At 41.4% G+C, this 21,701-nt stretch overlaps 1 protein-coding gene across 4 annotated transcripts in view; it reads right to left on the reverse strand.

Annotated features, from left to right (window-relative positions):
• FNDC3B (fibronectin type III domain containing 3B) overlaps positions 1-21,701 on the reverse strand; it is a 191,468-nt gene that overhangs the window by 60,954 nt on the left and 108,813 nt on the right. For all 4 annotated transcript variants that reach the window (XM_027685560.1, XM_027685563.1, XM_027685562.1 and 1 more), the window contains exon 7: positions 6,105-6,163. In XM_027685560.1, the coding sequence (XP_027541361.1) occupies positions 6,105-6,163 (59 nt within the window). The remainder of the gene's footprint in view (positions 1-6,104; positions 6,164-21,701) is intronic.

The following is a 21,701-nucleotide window of genomic DNA, read 5'->3' on the forward strand; positions in this document are numbered from 1 at the left end:
CCGTTTCTTGTAAAATGGAAACTTCAGAGCTAGGGTTGAAAAGTAAAGGGTCAGAAATGGTCAACACCACAAACAAAAATACAGATTTATGGCATAAAGTAATTTCTAACAGATGAGCAATATGGAGATATTTCTCCCTGCAGTGAACTGGCTTGTCACTGTCTGAGCATCCAACAAAGGATGCCTCACACCACTCTGGAGGTACCTGCTGCCATGGCTATTACCAGAAGGGAGTTGGAACTAAGTGGAACAAAGACTTTATCCTATAGATTGTTTTATACAAAATAATTTCTCTAAAGTCTTTCTAGGGAGACTTCTCTTAAAAAAATTCTGATGGCTTTTTCAGTCATCCTGTTCCTTCTTATCATTTGAAACTGTAATAATTCAACTGCAAATAAGTTAAAAAAACCAATTTAATCTGCAAATTTACACTGACTCAAAAGCCTAAGTGAAAATCATAACAGAAGTCCAACTTGTCAATAAAAAATTACACTGCAAATCAATCACTCTGTGCCGAGATAAAGACTGTCTGTGTCATCTGCAGTGGCCCCTGGGTGCGACACCTCCACGGCAGATGGGTGAGGATTCTCTATCAATAAAACACAGAAGAAACACCTGAAACCCCAGCAACAAAACAATTTTATCACCCCAACAGTGCAGCTGTATTCTTCTGGAGTGCCAGGTCCACCTAACTCCAGACTGACCGAGCTCAGAGAACTGGCATCCCCTTGCTCACCAGGACAGCTGCTGGCACATCAGCTGCACGTACCCAACAGCAGCTTCCCAGAGAACAGCCTTCTGTTATCAGGCTAAGAAAGAAGAAAAAAAATCCCCCCTGCCACTGTCTCAAAAGAAAAAGAAATAAGAAGCAATAGTTGCACTGGCTACCTGGGAAAAGCAGCACATTTTTATACGTGCCTGCTGAAAAAGCACAGGGAAGCCTCAAAGCCTCCAGAGCCTCAAGTGCTCTGCCACAAACTCTCCACTTTTCATCACGAAAATTATGTTCTTCCTTCTTAACTGTAGTGAATATATGAAGAATATTCTTTTAGTTACGCTCCATGAGGAGGAATCAAAGACTGAGGTTTTATATTCTTTATATCTCCTACGCATCAAATTTCACTGGTTCATCATTTTAACAGATTTTCCAACACCCAGAGCAAGATGTTGTTATTTTGGAAGGCGTAAGATGGATGCAGGTGCTCAGTTACACATTTCCTAAGTTTTGTTGAGACAAGTGAAACCCCTTACCTGTAAATTATTTGGTAATGAAGTTTCAGCAATCAGCTTTAAAGGACTCCCTGTTTACAAATCTGGCTCCTGGATATCTTTACAGAATGGAGAATATTTAACTTCTCACGTGAAAACACATTGCTTCCAGCTGATGAGCACTGCAACTGTTGTGTCTGATACCCATAATATCAAGCAGATTCTTTCTGAGCAAGTCATAAATCCATTTTTAACAGACTGACAAGTAGGTGACACCATGAAACATATCTTAAACACCGTGATCTCAAAAGTTAAAGATTTTAATTTATAGCAGCACAGTCAAGTCTTGCCAAAAAAGAAAACCTTTGTTCAACCTAATGTGAAAAATAAGTTCTAAGGCAAGAAAGTTTAAGTAGCATCAAGCTTTCTTTGTAAAAAACATGGACATGCAAATTCTTGTAAGAATTTTCATGGCATTTCTTGTTTTCACGGCATTTTCTTGCCATATTTTTCTGATACTATGAAATCAATGTTTACTTCAAGAACTTGGACCAGAGGACACCAATACTGGATTAGACAGCTTATAAGACACTTGAATGGTTCAAGTGAGACAGATAAGTTAAATTTTTGAGATATATACACACATATGTGAATGAAAACGTGGCAAGGATATTTAGAGCTAGAAGTCCATATTTTAAATAATATTTTGATCAGAAAACTGAAGAGTAAGATCCAAATAGATTTTTATTTTTTTTAACAGACATTACTACTATGCCAGCTCAGCCCATCAACATGCAGTTTCTTTTATTATGGAAATACGCTTGCATAATTGTTTTTCATAAATTCAGGCAGACTTGGAGCTGGAGGCACGATATCCTGCCAATGTTCTATTGAAATGTTTTTCTCTATGACTACTCCCAAGGACACACGTATATATTCCACGTACAGCAAAACTCTGGCCCTTCACGAACTTCAGCAATCTGTAAAAAGTTACGTTTTAAGTTTCTTAAAATAAGAGAAAGTATCTTATGGACTAACTGCTAGAAACTGTTAGACTATGATTCTGAAGTCTGTGTGCAGACATTTCCATGCAGAGGATGAAAGTCCAAACGCAGTTGCTAAGCTGCTCCAGCTACACCATTAATTTCTGACTGATAGAGAGAGTGGCTGCTGGCTGCCTCAGTGGTGGTGGGTACACAGCAACTGCTGGTGAGGCTTAAAAATAAACACCAGAAATCGTTAAATACAATTCTTAGCTGCACTGAGTACACACAGCAAGTGCAGGAAAGCAAGTGAGAGGTCGCTGTCTGTGTGATAAAAGTGAGAGAAGGCAAATCTATACCCTCCCTGGGTACAGAAAGCACAACAGGGCTGTGCACGTCAGCACGAGTGCTGGGAACGGATTTGTTTGTGTGGCTGGAGATAAACCCGTGTGCTGCTCCCAGACCAAGAGGCTGATACCATATCACGTTTACCTGCCAAAGGCATATCTCCTCAATATCTCATTTCATGGCCAAAGCCACCACTTAGTTTACCAAGGAACTCCTACCAGGAGCAGGAAGCACTAGCTTTGCTGGGAAAAAGGGTAAGTTAAATAAATGGGGTTATGATATGCTGAGAATAACAAGCAGGCACTCGCAAAACAGCTTGGTAGCTTTATCTCCAACTTTTCTTGCCTATACAAACACCTTTCAAAAGATATGGAGCAGTTGAACAGACCCGGACCAGCCCTTTCCATGCCTAAGGAACAGCCCAGCTACCATCACAATGGTGGGCTTAACGTCCCTTCTGAACTTGCAGACATAAATACCTCACCGTCAATAAAAAACAGTTTATTACTCATTAATGGTGCCCTAACTCCATCCACCCAAAATACAAGCAGCCAGAGCACCTCTTCCTAGGCTGGGCAGGTAAACCTTTGTGCTCCTTCTAGTTACCACAGCCTGTCTCATCTGTCCCCAGAATTGCTGTGCTGGCTTTGACAAGGGCTGGCTCGGCCTTTTAGCCGAGACCTAACAAAAGATTTTCCCACAAGGAGTTTTGTGTGTCTGGTGAAAAGCACAGTTAATTAGTTTCTGAAAACTTCTCAGTTTACACAGTAAATGCCTCCTTTCTGCGCTATCAAAACTCGGTGGTGTAAATAATTATTCCATAAAAGCCCCTGGGAAAGAATCCAGCTCCTGCACCACTTCAATAAGGTTACAAGACTGATGAATATCGGCCCTTCCCGTCTTTCAGGTAATGAAAAATGTTTCTGTACAACTTTCATTATCTTTCAAATTCCGGGTTAGCATTCACAGGCATCGTGTGGTTCGGGGGCTCATTGTATGTGTGTGAGAACTACACTGCAAGCAACATTCATTTACTCCCTCGAGGGCAGGGTTTGAAAGACTCGGGGGTCAAATGAATTCATGGTTATTACTGGGTCGAGATTCTGCTTATAAACTATGGCTCTAATCCTGCAATTTTAGGCAAAAATCCCAATGTTTAAATATGAGTTTCGCTGCAGAGCAAGTCAGCGGGAGCAGGCTGCCTTCGGAAAGTCAAACTGATGTTTCAGCTCTGGCTGGACAGACCTGTGGTGATTCCCCATGGGGGGTGATGCCCCTCGGCAGCCACACATCGGACACAGCAAAGTTGCCCCCCCGCCACCCAGAATCAAGTTTCCCTTCCCTCACTGAAGTTATTTGTTTTAGAGAATGCTTACTTTGTCCACGATAACGTGAATTGAAAATATATTTCGGTTTAAATAAAACTGTGGGGGAATAAAAGCCAAAGGAGTCTTTTAAAATTTTTGCTGTTAGAGGGACAAAGCTGTAATTAAATTTACAGTTTGGCTGCACGTCTCTCAAACAGGTAACAGTATCTATTATCGAAAGCAGATTTTTTTATAGAGTAATAATTTTAAAAGTGTGTATATTTTGTATTCTGAGAGGTACCTGTGCAAGCCAGACACCTCCTACTGATACCATGGCTGTGGAGTCTCCTGCAGGAGTTGCTTACAAGCCTAATCCCTCTGGATGGCTTCCACACCATCAATGATGGAGGGAGTTGCTCACTTGGACACATCAAAGCCATGTGCTGCAGACACAGCATCACTCCACTTGCCACTGACTCACTGCTCTCTGCTCTTTTGTTTTGCATCATCTTTCTTCACTATTGTTTTTCTATACATTGTTTCATTTTTCATTCCTATATGCATAAGGCTTGCCAAGCAATATTGGCCGCAATGTGATATATTCCTTATCAGGTGTAATACTGACTACACACACACACATTATCATTCATAGCAATTAATGGTTTGCGAGAGTCCTGTGAGTTTAATTACTCACAAATGTCAAAGTTACAAGGAGAATAATAGATAATCCCTAGCATCACCTCACTAAATGTCATTATTATTGAACCAGCATTTGTCATGCTTTAGATTTTCTTTTAAAAAACAAATCCTAGTTTTGTTATGATTAAAGGAAAATTATTTTTGTCTACTTTTAGTTTTTTGCTCCTTTCTGCTTTAGAGGCTCTGGTTACCATAAATCCAACTGTGCAGATCTCAGAATCCTGCAAATTGCTCAAATAGCTTCTCTTCCTACCTCTAAAGATGAAAGTATGAAATAAGCCATTTTTCTTGTCAGTTTTCTGGATCTTTGTAAAAGCACCTGGCTGCGGCTATTGACCAGATGAGTAACATTTGGGTGGTCCTTGGTACAAAAATATTGACTTCCTCTGTACATTAAACTAACCTAATTTTGTGCTAAGTGCACTTTCTCCCCTTCTGATCACCCTGAAACTCTTTTCTCAGTCTTCAGCTCACTATGGTCACTTGTTTCTAAATGAAATGAGGTGACTTTCCTTCTTGTGAACAGAACTCAGGCTGGTATTTATCATCTCTGCAGGTCTGGTTTAGATTCTGGTTGGCTTTGAACCTGCTCCTGTCGATGCCATGACACCAGGATCCAACACCTACTGATTGAGCAATTTAAGACCAAACACCTTTTGTATGTATTGAGAATAAAAAGCATCCAGGAGTCCAAAAATAAAACTCAGCCTGTGCTCCTGCTTGCCTCTCCCTGAGCTCTGCCACTTCTGCAGCCAAGGCTCCCACTGCAGAACTTCTTTGTATCAGCCTCCAGCAGCTACTGTCAAACCCAGTCTTTAGATGAGCTTTCCAATCACTACTTTTTATTTATTTGCTTATTTTTTCACTATCTTTCCAGCTGGACAGAGAATGGCCTGAACCCCAAGAGAGCAAAGGAGTCTGCTTTGTGATTGCTTCTTCCAGTGCCGGTTTGGACCATTCCTTTAGATCCACAGTACTCTTCTGGTTTCCATTTGACACACCAAACTAGAAAAACATGACATTCAAAGGGGTTACAACCAGACTTATTAATACCCTCACCTGACTGCAGTCACACTCAACATTAGGGTTATTTACATGGTGATTCAATTCCATTCTAATTCACAGGCTTTTATGGCTCAGACAAACACAGACTATAGTAATTTGCCATTGAATAATAGAATTAGCTTAATTTAATCATGATTAAAGACATATATTGCTCATGACAAATAAAATTAAACCCAGGGGACAGGGGGTAAGAGCTATGCCACTCACCCCAGTGCACAGGGTTCCCCACCACAGTATCAATACTGGGAGTTGTCCTCTGGAAAGAGGTAACTGGTACAATTCCTACAGTAGGCAGAGGCCCCAAATAGCCCAAAAAATCCTTCAGATTTATAGCACAGCAAAATGAGTTAGATATATATATATATATAGTGGTAACAATCTATTAAGGAGAAAATTCAGAGGTGCTCCCCCGTGAAATCACTAGTATGTTGTGACACAATCTACGTATCAAATTTGCTATTATACACGTGTGTGGCAATTTGGGATCACATACCTGTGGTTTCTCCATTCCAGAAAGAATGTCTTGAACTCTTTTTGTTTCTGAATCAAATTCTGTAAAATAGAGAATGTGGAAATTACCAAAATAGGAACAAAAATAAATTACCAAAATTAAACAAAAATGTCAAGTTATGTCAATAATTCTTCTGGAATTTGTGAACAGGGGAATGAGAGACACAGACATTACCTGCACGTGAGCATCAGTTGTTTTGCTCTTGTGAATTCAATGTATGCAGTTATATGGATTCATATTACAAAACATTTTAAGAAAAAAAGGAGGGAAAGAAAATTCCAATAATTATAAATATTCAGAAAGGTGGGACTACTTGTAGAGGTGTCCTCCACAAACAATGTTATTAATTGGGATTTGCTTTCACAGGGCAAAACCATCCTGTTTCCAAAGCTCAGCTGCAGGAGTTTCTACAGCTCAATTACCACAGAACCTACTCCTGGTTTGATAACCAAGACCACCCTCAACCCAAGAGCTGCAGAGCTGGGTATCCACCTGCTCTCCAGGGCACTGGAGGATGAGCATCCTTGCCCTGTGTGTGTAGAAAGCCCAAATGAGCCACAGAGGGTGCCTGCCCTAAGCCCCAGCACCCACCCTAAATTACCTGTCCTTAAACCATGGAATGCCCAAAGCTCTTTAACAGCCACCTTCCAACTATGGAGACAATAAAGCAATGTCAGGCAAATTCCAATGCCTGACCAGCAGTAATCCATCCTCCCTGACCAGCAGCAATCTCTCCTCCCTGCTACAGCAGCTCTTGCAGGGGCTTCACAGTGTTATCACCAACAGGCTGTGAAATGCTTCCCCTAAATTAGAGGGACTAATTGTGCAGAAGGTGCTGCAGAGGCATCATCTGAGCAGCAGAATCAGCCTTTCCCCCACCCTCCCCCCAAAACAATCTTGAGGTAAAGCATCAGTTTAGAGTAATGAGGTGACACAAAGCAGCTTTATTCCTTTTGGACGGCAGCACAGAGAGGCCTCACTTTCCACTACAGTATTCTCTAATGGAAAACTAGGAACATATTTTTCCTGTGGTTTTTTTTCTTTTTATTTTTTAAAATGTTAATGTAAAAAGTTTGCTCACCAAAGCAGGAGAATACATCTCACCTAAAGCAAAATGAGCCAGACATATTTGGCATAAGAAGCAAAAAATATCAATAAACAGGTAAGATCAGATCAACAGCTTTCACTAATGATTCCCCCAAAACCTGACCTACTTCTCGTAGCCCAAGAATGTGTCTTTATTTTTGTCTGTGACCTGCTTTAAAATGTAGATCTTCTTTTTAAAAATTCCACTAAGTGCTCGACTGCCAAAAAATGGAGTTGGCTGAATGCTGATGGCCGAATTCCAGTGTAAATGCCCATCTCTCTCTACAAGAATGCACCTTGGTGTGGAGTGGGAATGACAGATCTCCTGCTGCACACATTCCTGGATTCCTTTTAGTCTCAGCCACTTGGAAAAGAAAAGAGTAGTAATATTTCAGGAGGAGTGGAGGATAGTAAGATTGTTTTTTTCCATAGTAGATAACCCTAGAGTGTATTATAAAGAGTATAAACTGGCAGGATTGAGAGAGCATAAGATAATACTGACTTTAAAACTACACAGATGGACTAAAATGACTAAGGCTGAGATACTGATCCAAGTGAAAATGTCAAAGTTTGGGGTGTTTCTGAATTCAGGGTCCTTTAAGAAGGTAAAGAAGCAGGACTGTGCTACAAAAGCCTGGACACAGATCTGGAAAGAGTGGAGATCCTGCAGGCTTATCTCGAAGGGATGCTAATCAGAAGCAGCTTCTGCAGCTACAGAGTGTAACAAAAGTGCTGCTACTATTTTATTGAAAGTTTATGGTTATTATGTCACCCCTAATTACAACCCCCAGAAGCTGAGCGTGAATCACTCTCAACCTTAAATCCCAAACATGTGGAGTGAATTTTCTTTCCTCTCTCTGCTTTCTAGCAAGGATGCTATCTCTGTCACACTGAGCAGGAGAGGAAAACAAACCCTGAAGCACAAAGAAATCTCACTTCCCTCTCCTGTGAAAATCAATAGCTTTGTACAGTGGCCAAGTCCTCCAACACTTGCAGGTCAGGGCTGAGGGTTCAAACTGCTCAGGGTACAGGAACTAACTCCAAGACCTAACAGAGTTAGGTATGCCCAACAAATAAATAATAATTAAAGGACTTCAATCAGACTTCTCAAAGAAGAGTCCTCCTCAGGGAGTTTTTTATATTAGCGTCCCAAAAGAGTAGCTTGTTCACAAGAAGATGGCTCTGGGTATCAGATACGTTGAAGCCTTGGGTTATTGTGGACATTCATGTGGTCAGTATGGACATTTATGTCACCAAGAGCTTATAAAGGTAAGCTGGAGCTGGAAAAAGAGAAATCTTCAAAGACTTTGGAGACAGAGGGACTCACACAGACCTAAGGTTACAGCAAGTGCAAAAAAAAAAAAAATACTCGAATTTAAAGTTGATGAATAATACATATATGAATGGGTACTGCATCACATTTCCTAAAGAATATCAGATGATGCACATATGGTGACCAATTATGTCAGGTATTCCCCAAGCTAAACCTCCCGAGTGGTCACACCTGAGACTGGGCAGGTGACAGTGATCCCCCACACACCCCCCAATCACTTCATACACACAGAGCTACAGAGCTGATGCATCCATGTCACTGATTTGCCAAGACCATGAATCATTTTACAAAAACAAATGCAAAGAAAGAAAAGCCTGCAGTGAGAAGGGCCCATTCATCACAAGCTTTGAAATCACTGCATCATATGGAAAGGAAAGTGTGTGCCTTGGAGCCCTGCACTGAATTCAAACAAAAACCAGCAGTGAATAACACGTAATGTAAAATTAAAGGCAAAACCCAATAAATATGCACAAGTGATGTCTGTAACAGCAGCAGAGAACAGCTCAGTTTGGAAGGGGACCTCAGGAGAGGTCATCAAGTATTACAGTATTTACAGTATTTCAAATACTTAGTTTCCCATTTCAAGAGCTGTAAAAAAATCCCAGGCTTCCATGGATGGCTGATCTTCTTTCAGTAATAAACATAATTACTCAGTCTCCTGAGCTAGACTAAGCTAAGGAGAATGAGACCTGTCCCAAATCCCTCCCTCAGTAGGGAAGTTGCTCTGACCTGCCAACCTCTCTCAAAACACATTAAGTATCGAGCTCAACATCTTTTTTCTAAGCCAACAAAGAGCAGAAATCCTTCTGAAAGAGAAGATGACAGAGAAGAAAAAAATCCATCTTATATGCCCTATGCTGATAACATAGAGTTGGTGGAAGACCTTTTCTCCTGGCTCTCTGTTATTGTCACTCAGCAACCACTGAGGACTATACTACTAGATTAGCTCCATTCAGGGATGAGGAGAAGGAGCATCTCCCAGACATCAGAGATGCAGTGGTGGAAAGGTTGGGAAGAACAACAGCAAGGAAAGAGGAAGCCTTGATGTAAAACAGGAGATTAAGATTCAGAAAAATTACCTACAACTGCTTGGGAAAGATGGTGGGTGGTTGGGATGATTCACCTACCGAGTACTAACTGTCCCTGAACAACAGACAGTCGATTTGCTCTTCAATCTTTGTCCCTTCCTCTCCCTCAGCTGTCTGAGCCTGAGTATCTGACACAAAGACATAAAAGCTCTGTATGTCAACCTCCCCAAACGCTGGGGCTTGCAGAGACAGGCAGCAGACACGTGCTGCTCTCCTCCATTGCCATCGGCAACAGAAGCTCCGTCACGTCAAGGAAGAGTCCGACTCACACTTCAGGTCATTGTCCCATTATAACTTTTCCTCTCAACATCTGTTCCCCACATCTGTCATGGCAAAACTCTTCCTCCTAGGAGGAAGCTGGGGGTGGGGATGAATTCCTTGTGAATGCTCAGTAGGGCATTCCTCTGAGGGACAGTACGAAATCCGAGTTACCCTGTGGATCTCAGTGTCTAGGAGATACTTCAGCAGTCCCAAGCTACAGTACTAGGTTCTAATTCCCAGGCTGTGGGTCATTGGGATCCAATGTTTCAGACTAGCCTTTCAAAGCAGAGAAGCCAGCTGAAAGACCTGGACTATGCCTAAGCCTGTATTTTGGTCATCTCTCCTTTTCTCAGAGTTTTGAATCATAAACAAAACTCTACAGATACAATCAGGAGTAAATGTCCTTAAAAATTAAACACTTTCCCAGCAGCTGTTTGATGCTAACAGGGTTTCAATGTTAAGTCTTGCTGAACTAAAGCTTTTTATTATATGCTTCTGTTAGCCTGTGTCTATGTTCCTTTCTGCACGTACAGTACAAATATAATTTTCAGACCTTTCCAACCATACTTTGAACACCAAGCACAGATTTAAAAAACAGGGAAAAAAATATGTCATTTCAAGGTAAGTTTGAAGTTTCCATCAATAGTTTACATGTTTGCATGAACAGCAGCTGTGTGTGTAAATGGTTTGAAATAGCTAAAAGCACTAAACTAATTAGGATTTTCCCATTGCAAATACAAATTTTAGGTTTGTTCTGCATTCTTTCCTTCGAAGAGAGGAAAAGGTCCAGCTCAAGACTTAGCTTCTGGCCACAGAAATTATTTACTGTTTCAACAGCCTTTCCATTCCAAGGGAATGACATCAGCACTAGCACTTTGCAAACTTTGAGTCTAATTCTCAAGCAGAGCTCACAGATATGCCAGTCATAACATGACATGCTTTCTCAGAATTTGTTCCAGATTTATTGGGGCTGTGACCGGCTTAAATGCTGGGAAAGATCTTTTATCAGTCACGTACAGCACAACCTACAGCCCCCAAGAAAATGAACTCTTCAAACACAGCCCAGCTCCTTCGTGAACTGCCTGCCAATGTCAAAGCTTAAGACACCAAGAACACATACAGACCTTTTCACTTCAGGGAACTGCAGAAATATAAACTAATAAACTCCTCATACAAAACAAACCTAAAACTGCAGATGTCACACTGCAGCTGAGTCACAGAAAGCAGGACCAGAGGGGATATGACACAGCCACCCAATCCATCCTCCTACACTGAGATATGATCAATCTATATCAAACCAATTCCTCTGAGATGGCTGCCTACTCCATTTTTTAAAAATAATTGAAAATTAAATAAATAACCTCCTGGCCCATGATTGTGGATCTCCAAACTTCCCCAGCTAGGCAAGTTACTACAGCCTCTAACTCTCCTCATCACTGGGAAGATTATCTCAACTTTCCCTGCTGCATCTCAAACTTACTCCTCCCTTCCCTGCACACCCACCACAGGCAGGTTCATCACCACCTTCTCTGTTGCCACCTTTCACATACTTGAAGGCATTTCTGCCTCTAAAAGAAGCAAGCTCATTTCTTTGAAACCTGTATTTATCAGATCCCAACTACTGCTGTCCTCTGGCATGTTTTTTAAATTGGTCTCCACCCTTCTGAAGACATGGTAGCAGCCCTGACCACGGTGTGCCAGCCAAGGCCCTGGCAGCACCAACTAAGGAACAACATACCCATTTACAGAGCTTGCTTGGAGATTTCCTCTTCTCTTTGTCTATAGAGTAACTTGACTCTTGGGGTTTGTGCTTTACTACATCTCCCAGAACTACTGTGCAGAACTACCACACAGCTACAAAAAAAGGCACGTTTGAGAAGGAATGGCTCAAACGCAACACTTTACTCTTGCCTTCATCAAACTTCTTCTTTCAAGGCCATTGGAGCTCTCCTCCTATTTTATCCTCCTTCCCTCCCCCTTAACCCACCAAGCACTCTCAGCCCTATCAGAACCTGATATGGACTATAATTTAATAAGCACCAATCCTTATTCCATCCTTCAAGTCCTTAATGAAAATATTGAATAAAATTAGACCTAGAACGAATTCCTGCCTAATCCAGTTTGATGCAGCTTTCCAGTTTGTCAGGAAGGCAGCCCAGGGCAGGGCTGGGTCATGGATAAACTGCCAGGCTACGTGCTGGCTGACAGATGTAACACTGGGAAGAGCAAGCCCAGTGTCACATGGAACACACAGTGCTTTACACAGCTCTTCCTCATTGGGAAAAATAGGGAGCCCTTTGGAATAAAAAACTTGTTAAAAAAATACTTATATTCAAAACAGTCAATTACATCATGCTGAAATATAATACACCAAGGAAGATTATTAATTAAGCCTACAAATGCCTGGATTACATTTCTAAATGTAAAATACTTCAAATTTCTGTTAATTACATGAAAGCTAATAAAAACACCAATGATAAAACACGATTGCAGCTCCCGTGACCAAGGTAAGGGGATTGATGTTATCCAACTTTAGATACAATTGTTGGAACACGTTCTGAATTTTTAAAAATTGCTGTGCATGAGCATATCACATAGGTTTTCCATTTCTAAGAGCCTTCTCACTGTTGTCAACTTAATTCTCCTGCTGAAATGCCTTAACTGACGTCCACAAGCTCATAACTCACTGTTTGTCCTAAATAACTGAAGGACAACAGAAAATCTGTTAACAGAAAAACCCTGTATAAACTCCAGAAAATTACGTTTTCAGATCTAAAATAATAAGAAAAAAAATCTCTAGCTATCCTAATTCACTGAGACAATAAGGCAAAGGATAACTGGTGCTTGTCTCAACACCACTGTGACTTAGGCATGAATTTAATCCCATGTTTCAGAGATGTCCTGACCATAGTCCATATCTATTAACCTGCTAGTTTCACCTTGACTGCTTCAGTATCCTATTTTCCATGGGACAGGATACTCCAAAATACCTGGAGTGCAAATTCACAACTCATCCTTCTCTAACCAGACACCTGCTATTGCATGGATAAGGATCAGATGTAGAAGCATTCAGACATAAGTAATGAAGTCACCTGGGCTAAAAAGTGTTTTAAAAGTAAATGTCAGCATTTCCAATCCTCCCTGCTCCCTGTTATTGTTTGGATATATGTTTTTTGTTGGGATGGTGGAAGGAAAATAAGATCAGCAGTAACCTACAAAGGAAACAAAATGCTGGATGCAAGGGACAAACGGAGAGTAAGTGACATGTTGGATTTGTTTTTCTCTGCTTCTTTGCTGCTACTGCTGGAAGACAGCAATAACAACTCCTACTTGACTGGCTGAAGATCTGAGCGAATTCCTACTGTGAACACGCAGTTGGTCCATTAGAAGGCAGAAAAGGGCTTTCTTAGTAAAATACAGCAACCCCCCCCATCTCCATCACATACATTTTACATCTTAAGCAAGTGCTTTGTACATCTCCCAAGGAAGATAACAGGGGCAGTGCACTGTGCATGGCTGCAGCTGGCTGGGTTTGAAGGAACACCAAATTAAACAATGACATAACCCAGAGAAACAGAGGAAGCCCAAGCTGAATCTGCTGGAACAACAAACCACTTACACACAGGACCTCCTCTTGGAGCACTCTCTTTTCATACTTTTGACTTGCTTTAGCTTATTTTCTGTGTCAAAATATTTTTCCTTTTTATTTTCGGCAGCGTCCCTTCTGCTATCATGTTACAGCAGCTCACACACTACATGGGGTTGAGAAGACAGTAAAAGCTTAGCAGATAAACAAAGTAGTGGCCATCTCTCCATCTTTTGGTCAAGTACACAACAGCACAGCTGATTCATACAAAAGTACCTAACCGAGAAGACATGTTTAAAATTCTGTTGGTTTTTAGAACCATAATTTCCGTGCTACAGGCTGCAATTTCAGGGTGCTCTTCTAGGCTGTGTTGGCATCGGCAAAGCTCCTGTTTGAGCAGGCAGGCAGCATCCACATGTACACATCAGGTGGAGATCATAGAATCATAGAATCAGCTGGGTTGGAAGAGACCTCCGAGATCATCAAGTCCAACCCTTGGTCCACTACCACTGTGGTTGCTAGACCATGGCACTAAGTGCCACATCCAATCTTATCTTAAACACCTCCAGAACTGTTAAAATGTAAGTGACATTACTTCTCTTCCTTTGTTTTTAAAAAAACATTACCTCTCTCCTTCCTTGACTTTCTGTCTTTTCTGATTTGGCTGGATTTATAGGAGCTACATATATGTGATACATCTTTGCAAAACATTTTTCTACCTATCTTTCAGCAGTCTGTAAGTGGTCTGCCTACCTGCAGTTGCCATTAATACCTTTAATTTCTAACAAGATGGGGTTCTTTCATTTGACAAGGAGACTGAAAGGCCCCCCTAAAATTTTCCTGGAGCTCCTGACTCCCACTTCCCAGGTAGAAGGCTGGCGTTTCAATACCACTACCAACTTTGCCAACAAATGCTAATCTTCTAGATACAATTAAGTTCTTCACACCCCTCACAATTTTGTACAATAGTTGGGATGAAAGGCTTGCCTTACTCTTAATTCCTTCCATTTATTTCTGTGCTGCTTCATGCTTTGTCCCCCTCAGTTCTCCTCATTCCCTACGACCATCTGCCTGTCTGGCCTTCGTTAGTACTCAAGGGTTGCCCTCCCAGGCTGATGGGCCCAGGGGTCATTCAGAAGGACAAGTAACTTCTGCAAATTCACCACCTTGCTGTTACCATCAGCCCAGGCTGCCCCAGGTGATGTGACCACAAAAACTCCACAAGTTTCCCCGGCCCAAGGCAGGAGGAGGGTTAGAGTTAGATACTGACGTTTCTTAAAATGTAACACAGCGGCTCAAAATGCCATCTGACACCAGCTGTGAAATGACATCATCTGGCATTTACAGAGGGGAGGAGATTTCCTCTCGGAAAGAAAGGCTCCCAGCAGCCAGGCAAGCAAGAACCTGAGCACTACCAACACAGACAGTGAAAGGAGCCTCCCGACTCATCCCTACACTGATAAAAAGCACAAGTTTGACAGCACCAAAAATTAATCTTCTCTTCCCAATTTGGTCATTGACAGCTCCATTGTGTCCCACCACAGGCATGGTTTTTTCTCTGTCACTCTTCAGTGGCCCTGCTGGGACAGCCACAGCCAAGTGCTGCTGGGGCAGAGGTGATCCCAGCACCCTCCAAGAACTGAGGTGAAAAGCTCAATCCCTAATGAACACAGGCTGACAAGTCTCCAGTGTCACCTCTCTGGGCTTTTAAATCCTGTGACTGCTGCCCCATGCCAGTGAGGAAATATTTTTCTCTGAAATACTACCTCCAATGCAGGGGGACAATGGCACCAGCACTTAACCCACAAAAAAACCAAAACCTTACTTCTTCTTGACCTTCAAAAATGTGACCATAGGCAATTCCGGCCATAAAACCCTTTGCTAATCTGGCTGTTACACACAATAAAGGCATTTTCCTGATCAAGCACAAAACCAGCAAAATAACCTGCATAACTGCATATTTGCACAGAAAAACAAGCAGGCAGCACAGCCAAAACAGACTCCATAGGAGCTCCAAACTCGGTGGGGATTAAACAGAGCACCTCAGCCAAAATTAACAACCTCCTTGCCAGTGAACCTCGTAAAGCCACCAAGTCTGCTGCAACAATACGAAGGCAGCAGAGCACTTCCCCAAGGCAGAGGCAGAGCACTGCCCATGATCATCTAAGAAACTTTAAAGAAAATGCCCACAAGCCAAATTTTGCCCTCACTCACAACTCCTCAGCCCTCACTTGAATCAAAGAAATGTGTCCTTTATATTTCATGATGGGCAATGAAAAGCGCTTTTGGATGCCGTGTTTTAGCAATAACCACTATTTCACTCTCAAGAACAGAGTCACAGCTAAGCAAACTGTTCACCCTTTATGAGAAAGTAATCAGGGAAAGCTTTCCCTGAAACAGGATAACACTAGAAAATGTGTCATCTTTCCACTGTTCTTGATTGTCTTAACATTTACATTAAAGCCAAAGTTTTATTTTTATGCACTACTTACGCTGTTTGCATGGTTTCAAAAGAGGTCAGATTTGACAGGAAAAGCCTGTTTTCTTAAAAAAACCAATAATTCCAAATCATAATGCTAGAAATACAAAGATTTTTCAGGAAGCCTGCATTGGGATTTTTCACTGTTAACATAGTGAATGGCTGCAGAGACACACTATTTTTTGAATGAACCCCAGCTCATTGTAAATTACTGACCTATTTTTTCAGATGAAAACTATGATAAAATGAGATTGCAATGAGTGATGGAGGAGATCACAGTAATCCTGGAAACCAATGAACGTGGTTTTTTTCTTTCCACTCAGCCCAGGCACCGCAACTCAGAGATGGGGAAGGCAAAGAGCTTCCACCCCCACCTTTAAATCAACCCAAACACCTGCAGATTGACAGCAGAAGAGAAATTAGTTCTTTCCTCATGACAGATGACAATCAACTGACTTGAGCAATCCCAGCCTAAAATGTTTTGCAGTCAAGTCTGAATGATGAACTGTAACTATGTGAGCCAGAATGATATTAAACAGAATATTTAAAAAAGATCGAGGGCTAAATTTCTAGAATGCAAAAATAAAAAAGGCTGATGTAATGTTAACTGTGTCCTCCCATGTCTGAGATGTGAGGATTGCACTCAAGAATGTTTAAAAAACCTGATCTATAATGTCTGTACCAGCTTTCTACCAGTGAGCTCGAAGTACTGCCTGGGCAAATAGCAGCCCTGTGTGGGACAAGGGCAAAATGCAATCTCTGATGTTTTCACAACCAGTTTCACCACTAAGAACCTTTTGAAATATTTAAAATATTTCACAGAAATATCCACCTGATTACCACTCGCTGGGAAGGATTCAACAAAGCTCCAGGAATTTCACCTCATTCTGGATTTCATAGTTGAGATGAAATTCAGGCACAAGTCACATGAATCACAGTAAATCAAAGCAGCTGCTTCTAAGCACAGCTCCTTAGAGGGGAAAAAAAACACACCAAGAAATAAAAACAACAAAAACCCAAACTCAGGACAAAATCTTTTTATAACAAAACCTTGGAGAAAACTGAAATGGTTGCTTCATCTTAGAACAGTGTTTATCCCTTCTGTTAAGTGCAACACTCAAAGCATCACCTTGCATTAAGATTCTTCCTTCCCTTAAAAGCAAATATACTGAAGGTCACAAAAACTTTGAAAATCAATTCCACCCTTCCTCAGAAAAGGAAAACTAACTGATGGGGTTTGAAGCACAGCCTAAGAACGTTCAGTAAACAAATCACATTAACTTCTGTGGGACATGAAATTTCATTTCACCACCTTTGCAAATCCAGCTGGACATACAGACCAACATCGTTCAGAACATCTGACTAGACAAATAAGGGCTGTTCATTAAATTATTAGACTTTAACGTGTTTAATTTTTTATACTCTGGAGGGAGGAAATGTTCTACCTCTTCCCTATAAATACTCTCTCCCTTTTGGCTCAGTGTCCCAGATACTGCCAAATAAGGGAAACATGGTTCCCTTCCTTTGTCGGTGGTCCACCTTATCTGCTCTTAACTAGTGAGAATACACTGTTTATCTTGCTCTGAAGCTTTCAGACCTTGGTGTAACTCTTCTCCCCAGCACAGGGATTTAACCACTGAGCACTTAAGCAGGATGAAAATGTACTTAGTATGACTTTTTTCTGTTGGTTGGGTATCTATAAATTACGTAAGTTCCTAGGAAGAAAGTTCAGATTTCAGCCTTCTGGATTTGACTGTCAGTTGCAGCAGAAGCTGCAAATTCTTGAGATAATACAAAGATCCTCTGGGGGAAGAGGTTGTGCCTTACGTCATTCAGCACTGACTTCCTGATAAATGATGGAGCAGATAGCTTATCCAGCTCCCCCTGCCAAGGAGATCCTGCTGGCAAATGAGGCAAGGGAGGGATGAAGGCAGACGAGAAGAAAAATATGAGAGTCTACAGGGGTTGATCAGCATTTGGAAAAACAGCCTTGGGGTAAAACTCAGGCCACTGTCAAAAGGGGTTTTAAGTCACCAACAAGATCGAATGTGAGCCCTGGAGCCAGATTTACACACACACCCCCTTTACTAGATATGTCCTACAGGTTTCAAGCTGTGTTTCTTGCAGGCTACCACACTTACAAAGACTGGGGAGCTTCAACTAAGGTTTATTTTGTCCGAGCTGCTGTGATGAGACTGAAAAATGTAACCAGAACTGTGGTGACCCATCCTGCCCCACTCATGCCTCAGAGCTGTGGATGCCCAGGAGACCAGCTCTCAGAGCACCTTAAGACCATGATTGATCACGTGTAATCCCAGATACTCTGATGTTTTGTTTGCATTTTCAGGTACAAAAAGTCTGGATGAAACTAAGTTTTAGGCATTTACATTCACCTTTAAAAGCAGCTGACAGTGAAGATGGGAGAATATTGTGCAATTAAATTAAAGGCAACGCTCCCACTTAGCTGATGAAGAGAATCTCTTATCTACAACTTCTGGTGCCTAAGTTATGAAGCTGGTTCTTTAGTCTTTCAAGATAAGTGCCTAAAAATAGAGTATCTCCTCTCTCCCTGCCCCAGCCCCTCTAGCTTGCAGAACTCAGTGCTAATGAAGCACAAAACTGGCTCTGCCAAAACAAAGCCATGCGGTGTGAAAGAAGGTAGGACTGCCATGGCATTCAGGCTTCCCATAAACTCGGGGTTTTTTCCTGTAGTATGGATACAGCAAGAGAATACGTCCATGCTAATGACATTTCACATGCAGAAAAGATTTCATAGGCTTATAAATTCCTGGAAATTATTCTGCACATAGGCAACTTCTGGGAAAGAGTTGGTCAAGATGCACTAGCAGGAACTAACCCACAGACAGCTCAAAGCAAAACACTGCTGGGTTTGGAACTGGGCAGAGCAATGGCTGAGGCAGGGAGTGCACTAGCACTGGGCACGGACTTGCTTTTCAGTACCAATGCTCAATTTGTGAAATTTAGCTTTTACCTTTCTCCATCAAAGCCCCCATGATGTAAGTTAAGCTTCAAGACAGCAGAGGAAACAGGGATTTGTTTCTCTCCCTCAACACAGTGTATTTCAGTAATGCTGGATAAACATTTTAGCAATTTTTCTTGCTGAAGAAAAGTCACAAATTAAGCCTGATCTGGATAAATTCCTGCAGGCACACAGACTGACATGAACTTGGGAACATACTCTGCTTGAACCCTGCAATATGTTTCTAATACAGTCAGTCTATATAGAGCTTGCTTAAGTGGTTGCTTTACGTGACTATCAGGCAAAATATTATTTGGTGAGAATCTGTGTGGCCCAGCTCATGGAGTTCACTCTGGTACACAAAGGTGTGCTCTCAGCACGTTAACATCAGAAGTATCTGAAGGCTCATAACCATTTTGTTTACTGCCTGAATAAACAATGTCACAGCCTATTATTTTTCAGAAAACACCAGAGATAAAGACTGTTTAAGAAGCAGGCATATTTCCAAATAGAAACAAACAAAACCACCAAGGCTCAGTCATTATGTGGGAGATAAGGTCAAGGCACGAGAATATCACACTGGAAATTCCAGATGTCACAAATGAACAGTGGTTCCTCAAGTTCAGACTATGCCCTAATTAATGCATCCTATTTCCTCTCACGCATTAAAAATTACAGAATGCATGTACACAACACACAACATTTATTTCTAATGAGATATAAGTCTAAAGAATTCAGCCAAGTAGTATTAGTTGCTAAAACTACTAAAAAATGCAGTAGGAACAGTAACACTATTTAGATTTCATGTGTGATCCTGATCTATGCTCACAAGATTCAACACGTCTCTGTTTCCACTAAATATTATGTTTCACATTGCATTACTTGGTATAATAGTAAAATTCACTTAGCCTGACAGATGTATTCTACTCTTCAGTGTGTTTTTTTCCATGTTACTAATAAAATCACTGTGTCAGTTTTGGCAGGTTGTTTTTCAGATGACAATCTTGAAGAAATTCATTTTATAGAACGAAATAAATTTAGGGACACCAGGGAAACTGCACTTACATAGGGGTATTTTGTACAGCAGCAGAAAAAACATTTATCAGTTTTGTCTGCAGAACATTTCTACATTGGTTTAACAGAAGCCTTTATTAGCATGCACCAAATCATCAGTTCCTGGCTAAAAGAACATAAAAGTTCCACATATTGCCAGTGCTTCTCAGCCTCTTTGCTTACATGGACCAAAAGTGATGAAACTACTTTAAGCTTTTAAATCTATAGGATATACAAACACAGATACATGTATGACTCAATAAGCTTGCAAAATGGATTCAGGACCAAAATAGAAAAGAATTGACAGGATCTAGAATGAGTAAGTAGAGGAACTTTGCCTGGTTCCTGTCTGCAGTGAATCACAGCTCCTTCAATTTCCCTTTAATTCACAGCTCCAGATTAAAAAATCCCAACTTGATAAAGGTAAACAAAAATAGAAAAAAACCCAATGTTTTTCCAAAATATATTTAAATGTTATACAGAAGAGACAGAGAGAACAGGATAGGGTTGTGTCAGGAATGCCTCTGCTCTGGTTTTTCATACATCACCACTCTGCATCATGTACTTGCAGTTTGCAGAGTGCAGGGATACCCACTGGCACCAGCTCTTGCTAGGCCAGGCTAGTCATACCTCCAATTCACTTCTTCACCTCAGAACTTCTGCTTTGACAAGTTAAGTACTTATTTTAAAACATTTTCAAATTAAAACAACCGTAGTCGAAGTTCTCTTGCCAAGCCCATTTTCCATGTATTCCCAATACATTCTCCTCAAAGAAATGAGCACACAGAGTTATAGCCACATCTGAGAAATGTCCACTAGCAATGCAGGCAGGCATTTGAAGCCATAGTTTTCACCTTTGGGAGTAGCTGGAGGCTGCTCCAGTGCACAAAATCAGATTGACAAAACCTTCACAACAGGAAGACAACATCTCTGAGCATTTAAACTGGTTGTACACATATGACATTGGTACTACAAAAGTTTATGATCTATTAATAGTCTCTAAAAACTCTTTGAACTATTAATTGCTTCTAATCTTTTTCCCTCCCTTCTCCATATGTAAAGCACATCAATGCCACACGTAAGAAATCAGCTGCTTGGAGCAGTGAAGTGGACACCAACTCCGTGTTCCTCACTTTGTGCAGCTGAAAAGCGAATCTGATTTTCAAAACTGAGTTAGACAAGTTCACAAACAACAGGTCAACAAGTGGGCACCCGAAGTGCCAGGCAGGACTAAATCCTCTGTGGTGCCCAGCAGGTTGGAATGCTGATGTTGGAGCAGGGACCAGTGTGCAGGATGCAGCTGGGATTGCAGGCCCCCCCCCTCAGCATCATCATCATCAACACAACTGCTGAAAACAGACTTCTGGGCTCGATGGGCCCCTAGCTCTGACCCTGTAGAGTCAAATCTTCTGAAATCACCACAAAAAAATTCCCTATGAACGTTCACATAAAGGCGCACGCGACCGCCCCGGAGCCGCCTCCCTGCCCAGGCTGGGTCTGTTTATTCTGGCACCCAGCTCCCAGCACCCACCCAGCTCCTGCACAGGATGCACACAACAATCCATTGCCTGCTTTCCACTTTTACCCATTTGAAGTGTTTTAGTTTGGGCTATCCTAGGCTCTTCAAACTCCAATGAGGATTAAAAAGATTTTATCTCATTTGAAGGAAAAAGAAAATGTTTCATTAGGAAACAGGCAAAAGCATTGTAAGAA

Source organism: Neopelma chrysocephalum, unplaced genomic scaffold (assembly GCF_003984885.1).
Source record: "Neopelma chrysocephalum unplaced genomic scaffold, ASM398488v2 Primary Assembly neopelma1_69, whole genome shotgun sequence".
Lineage (NCBI taxonomy): Eukaryota > Metazoa > Chordata > Aves > Passeriformes > Pipridae > Neopelma > Neopelma chrysocephalum.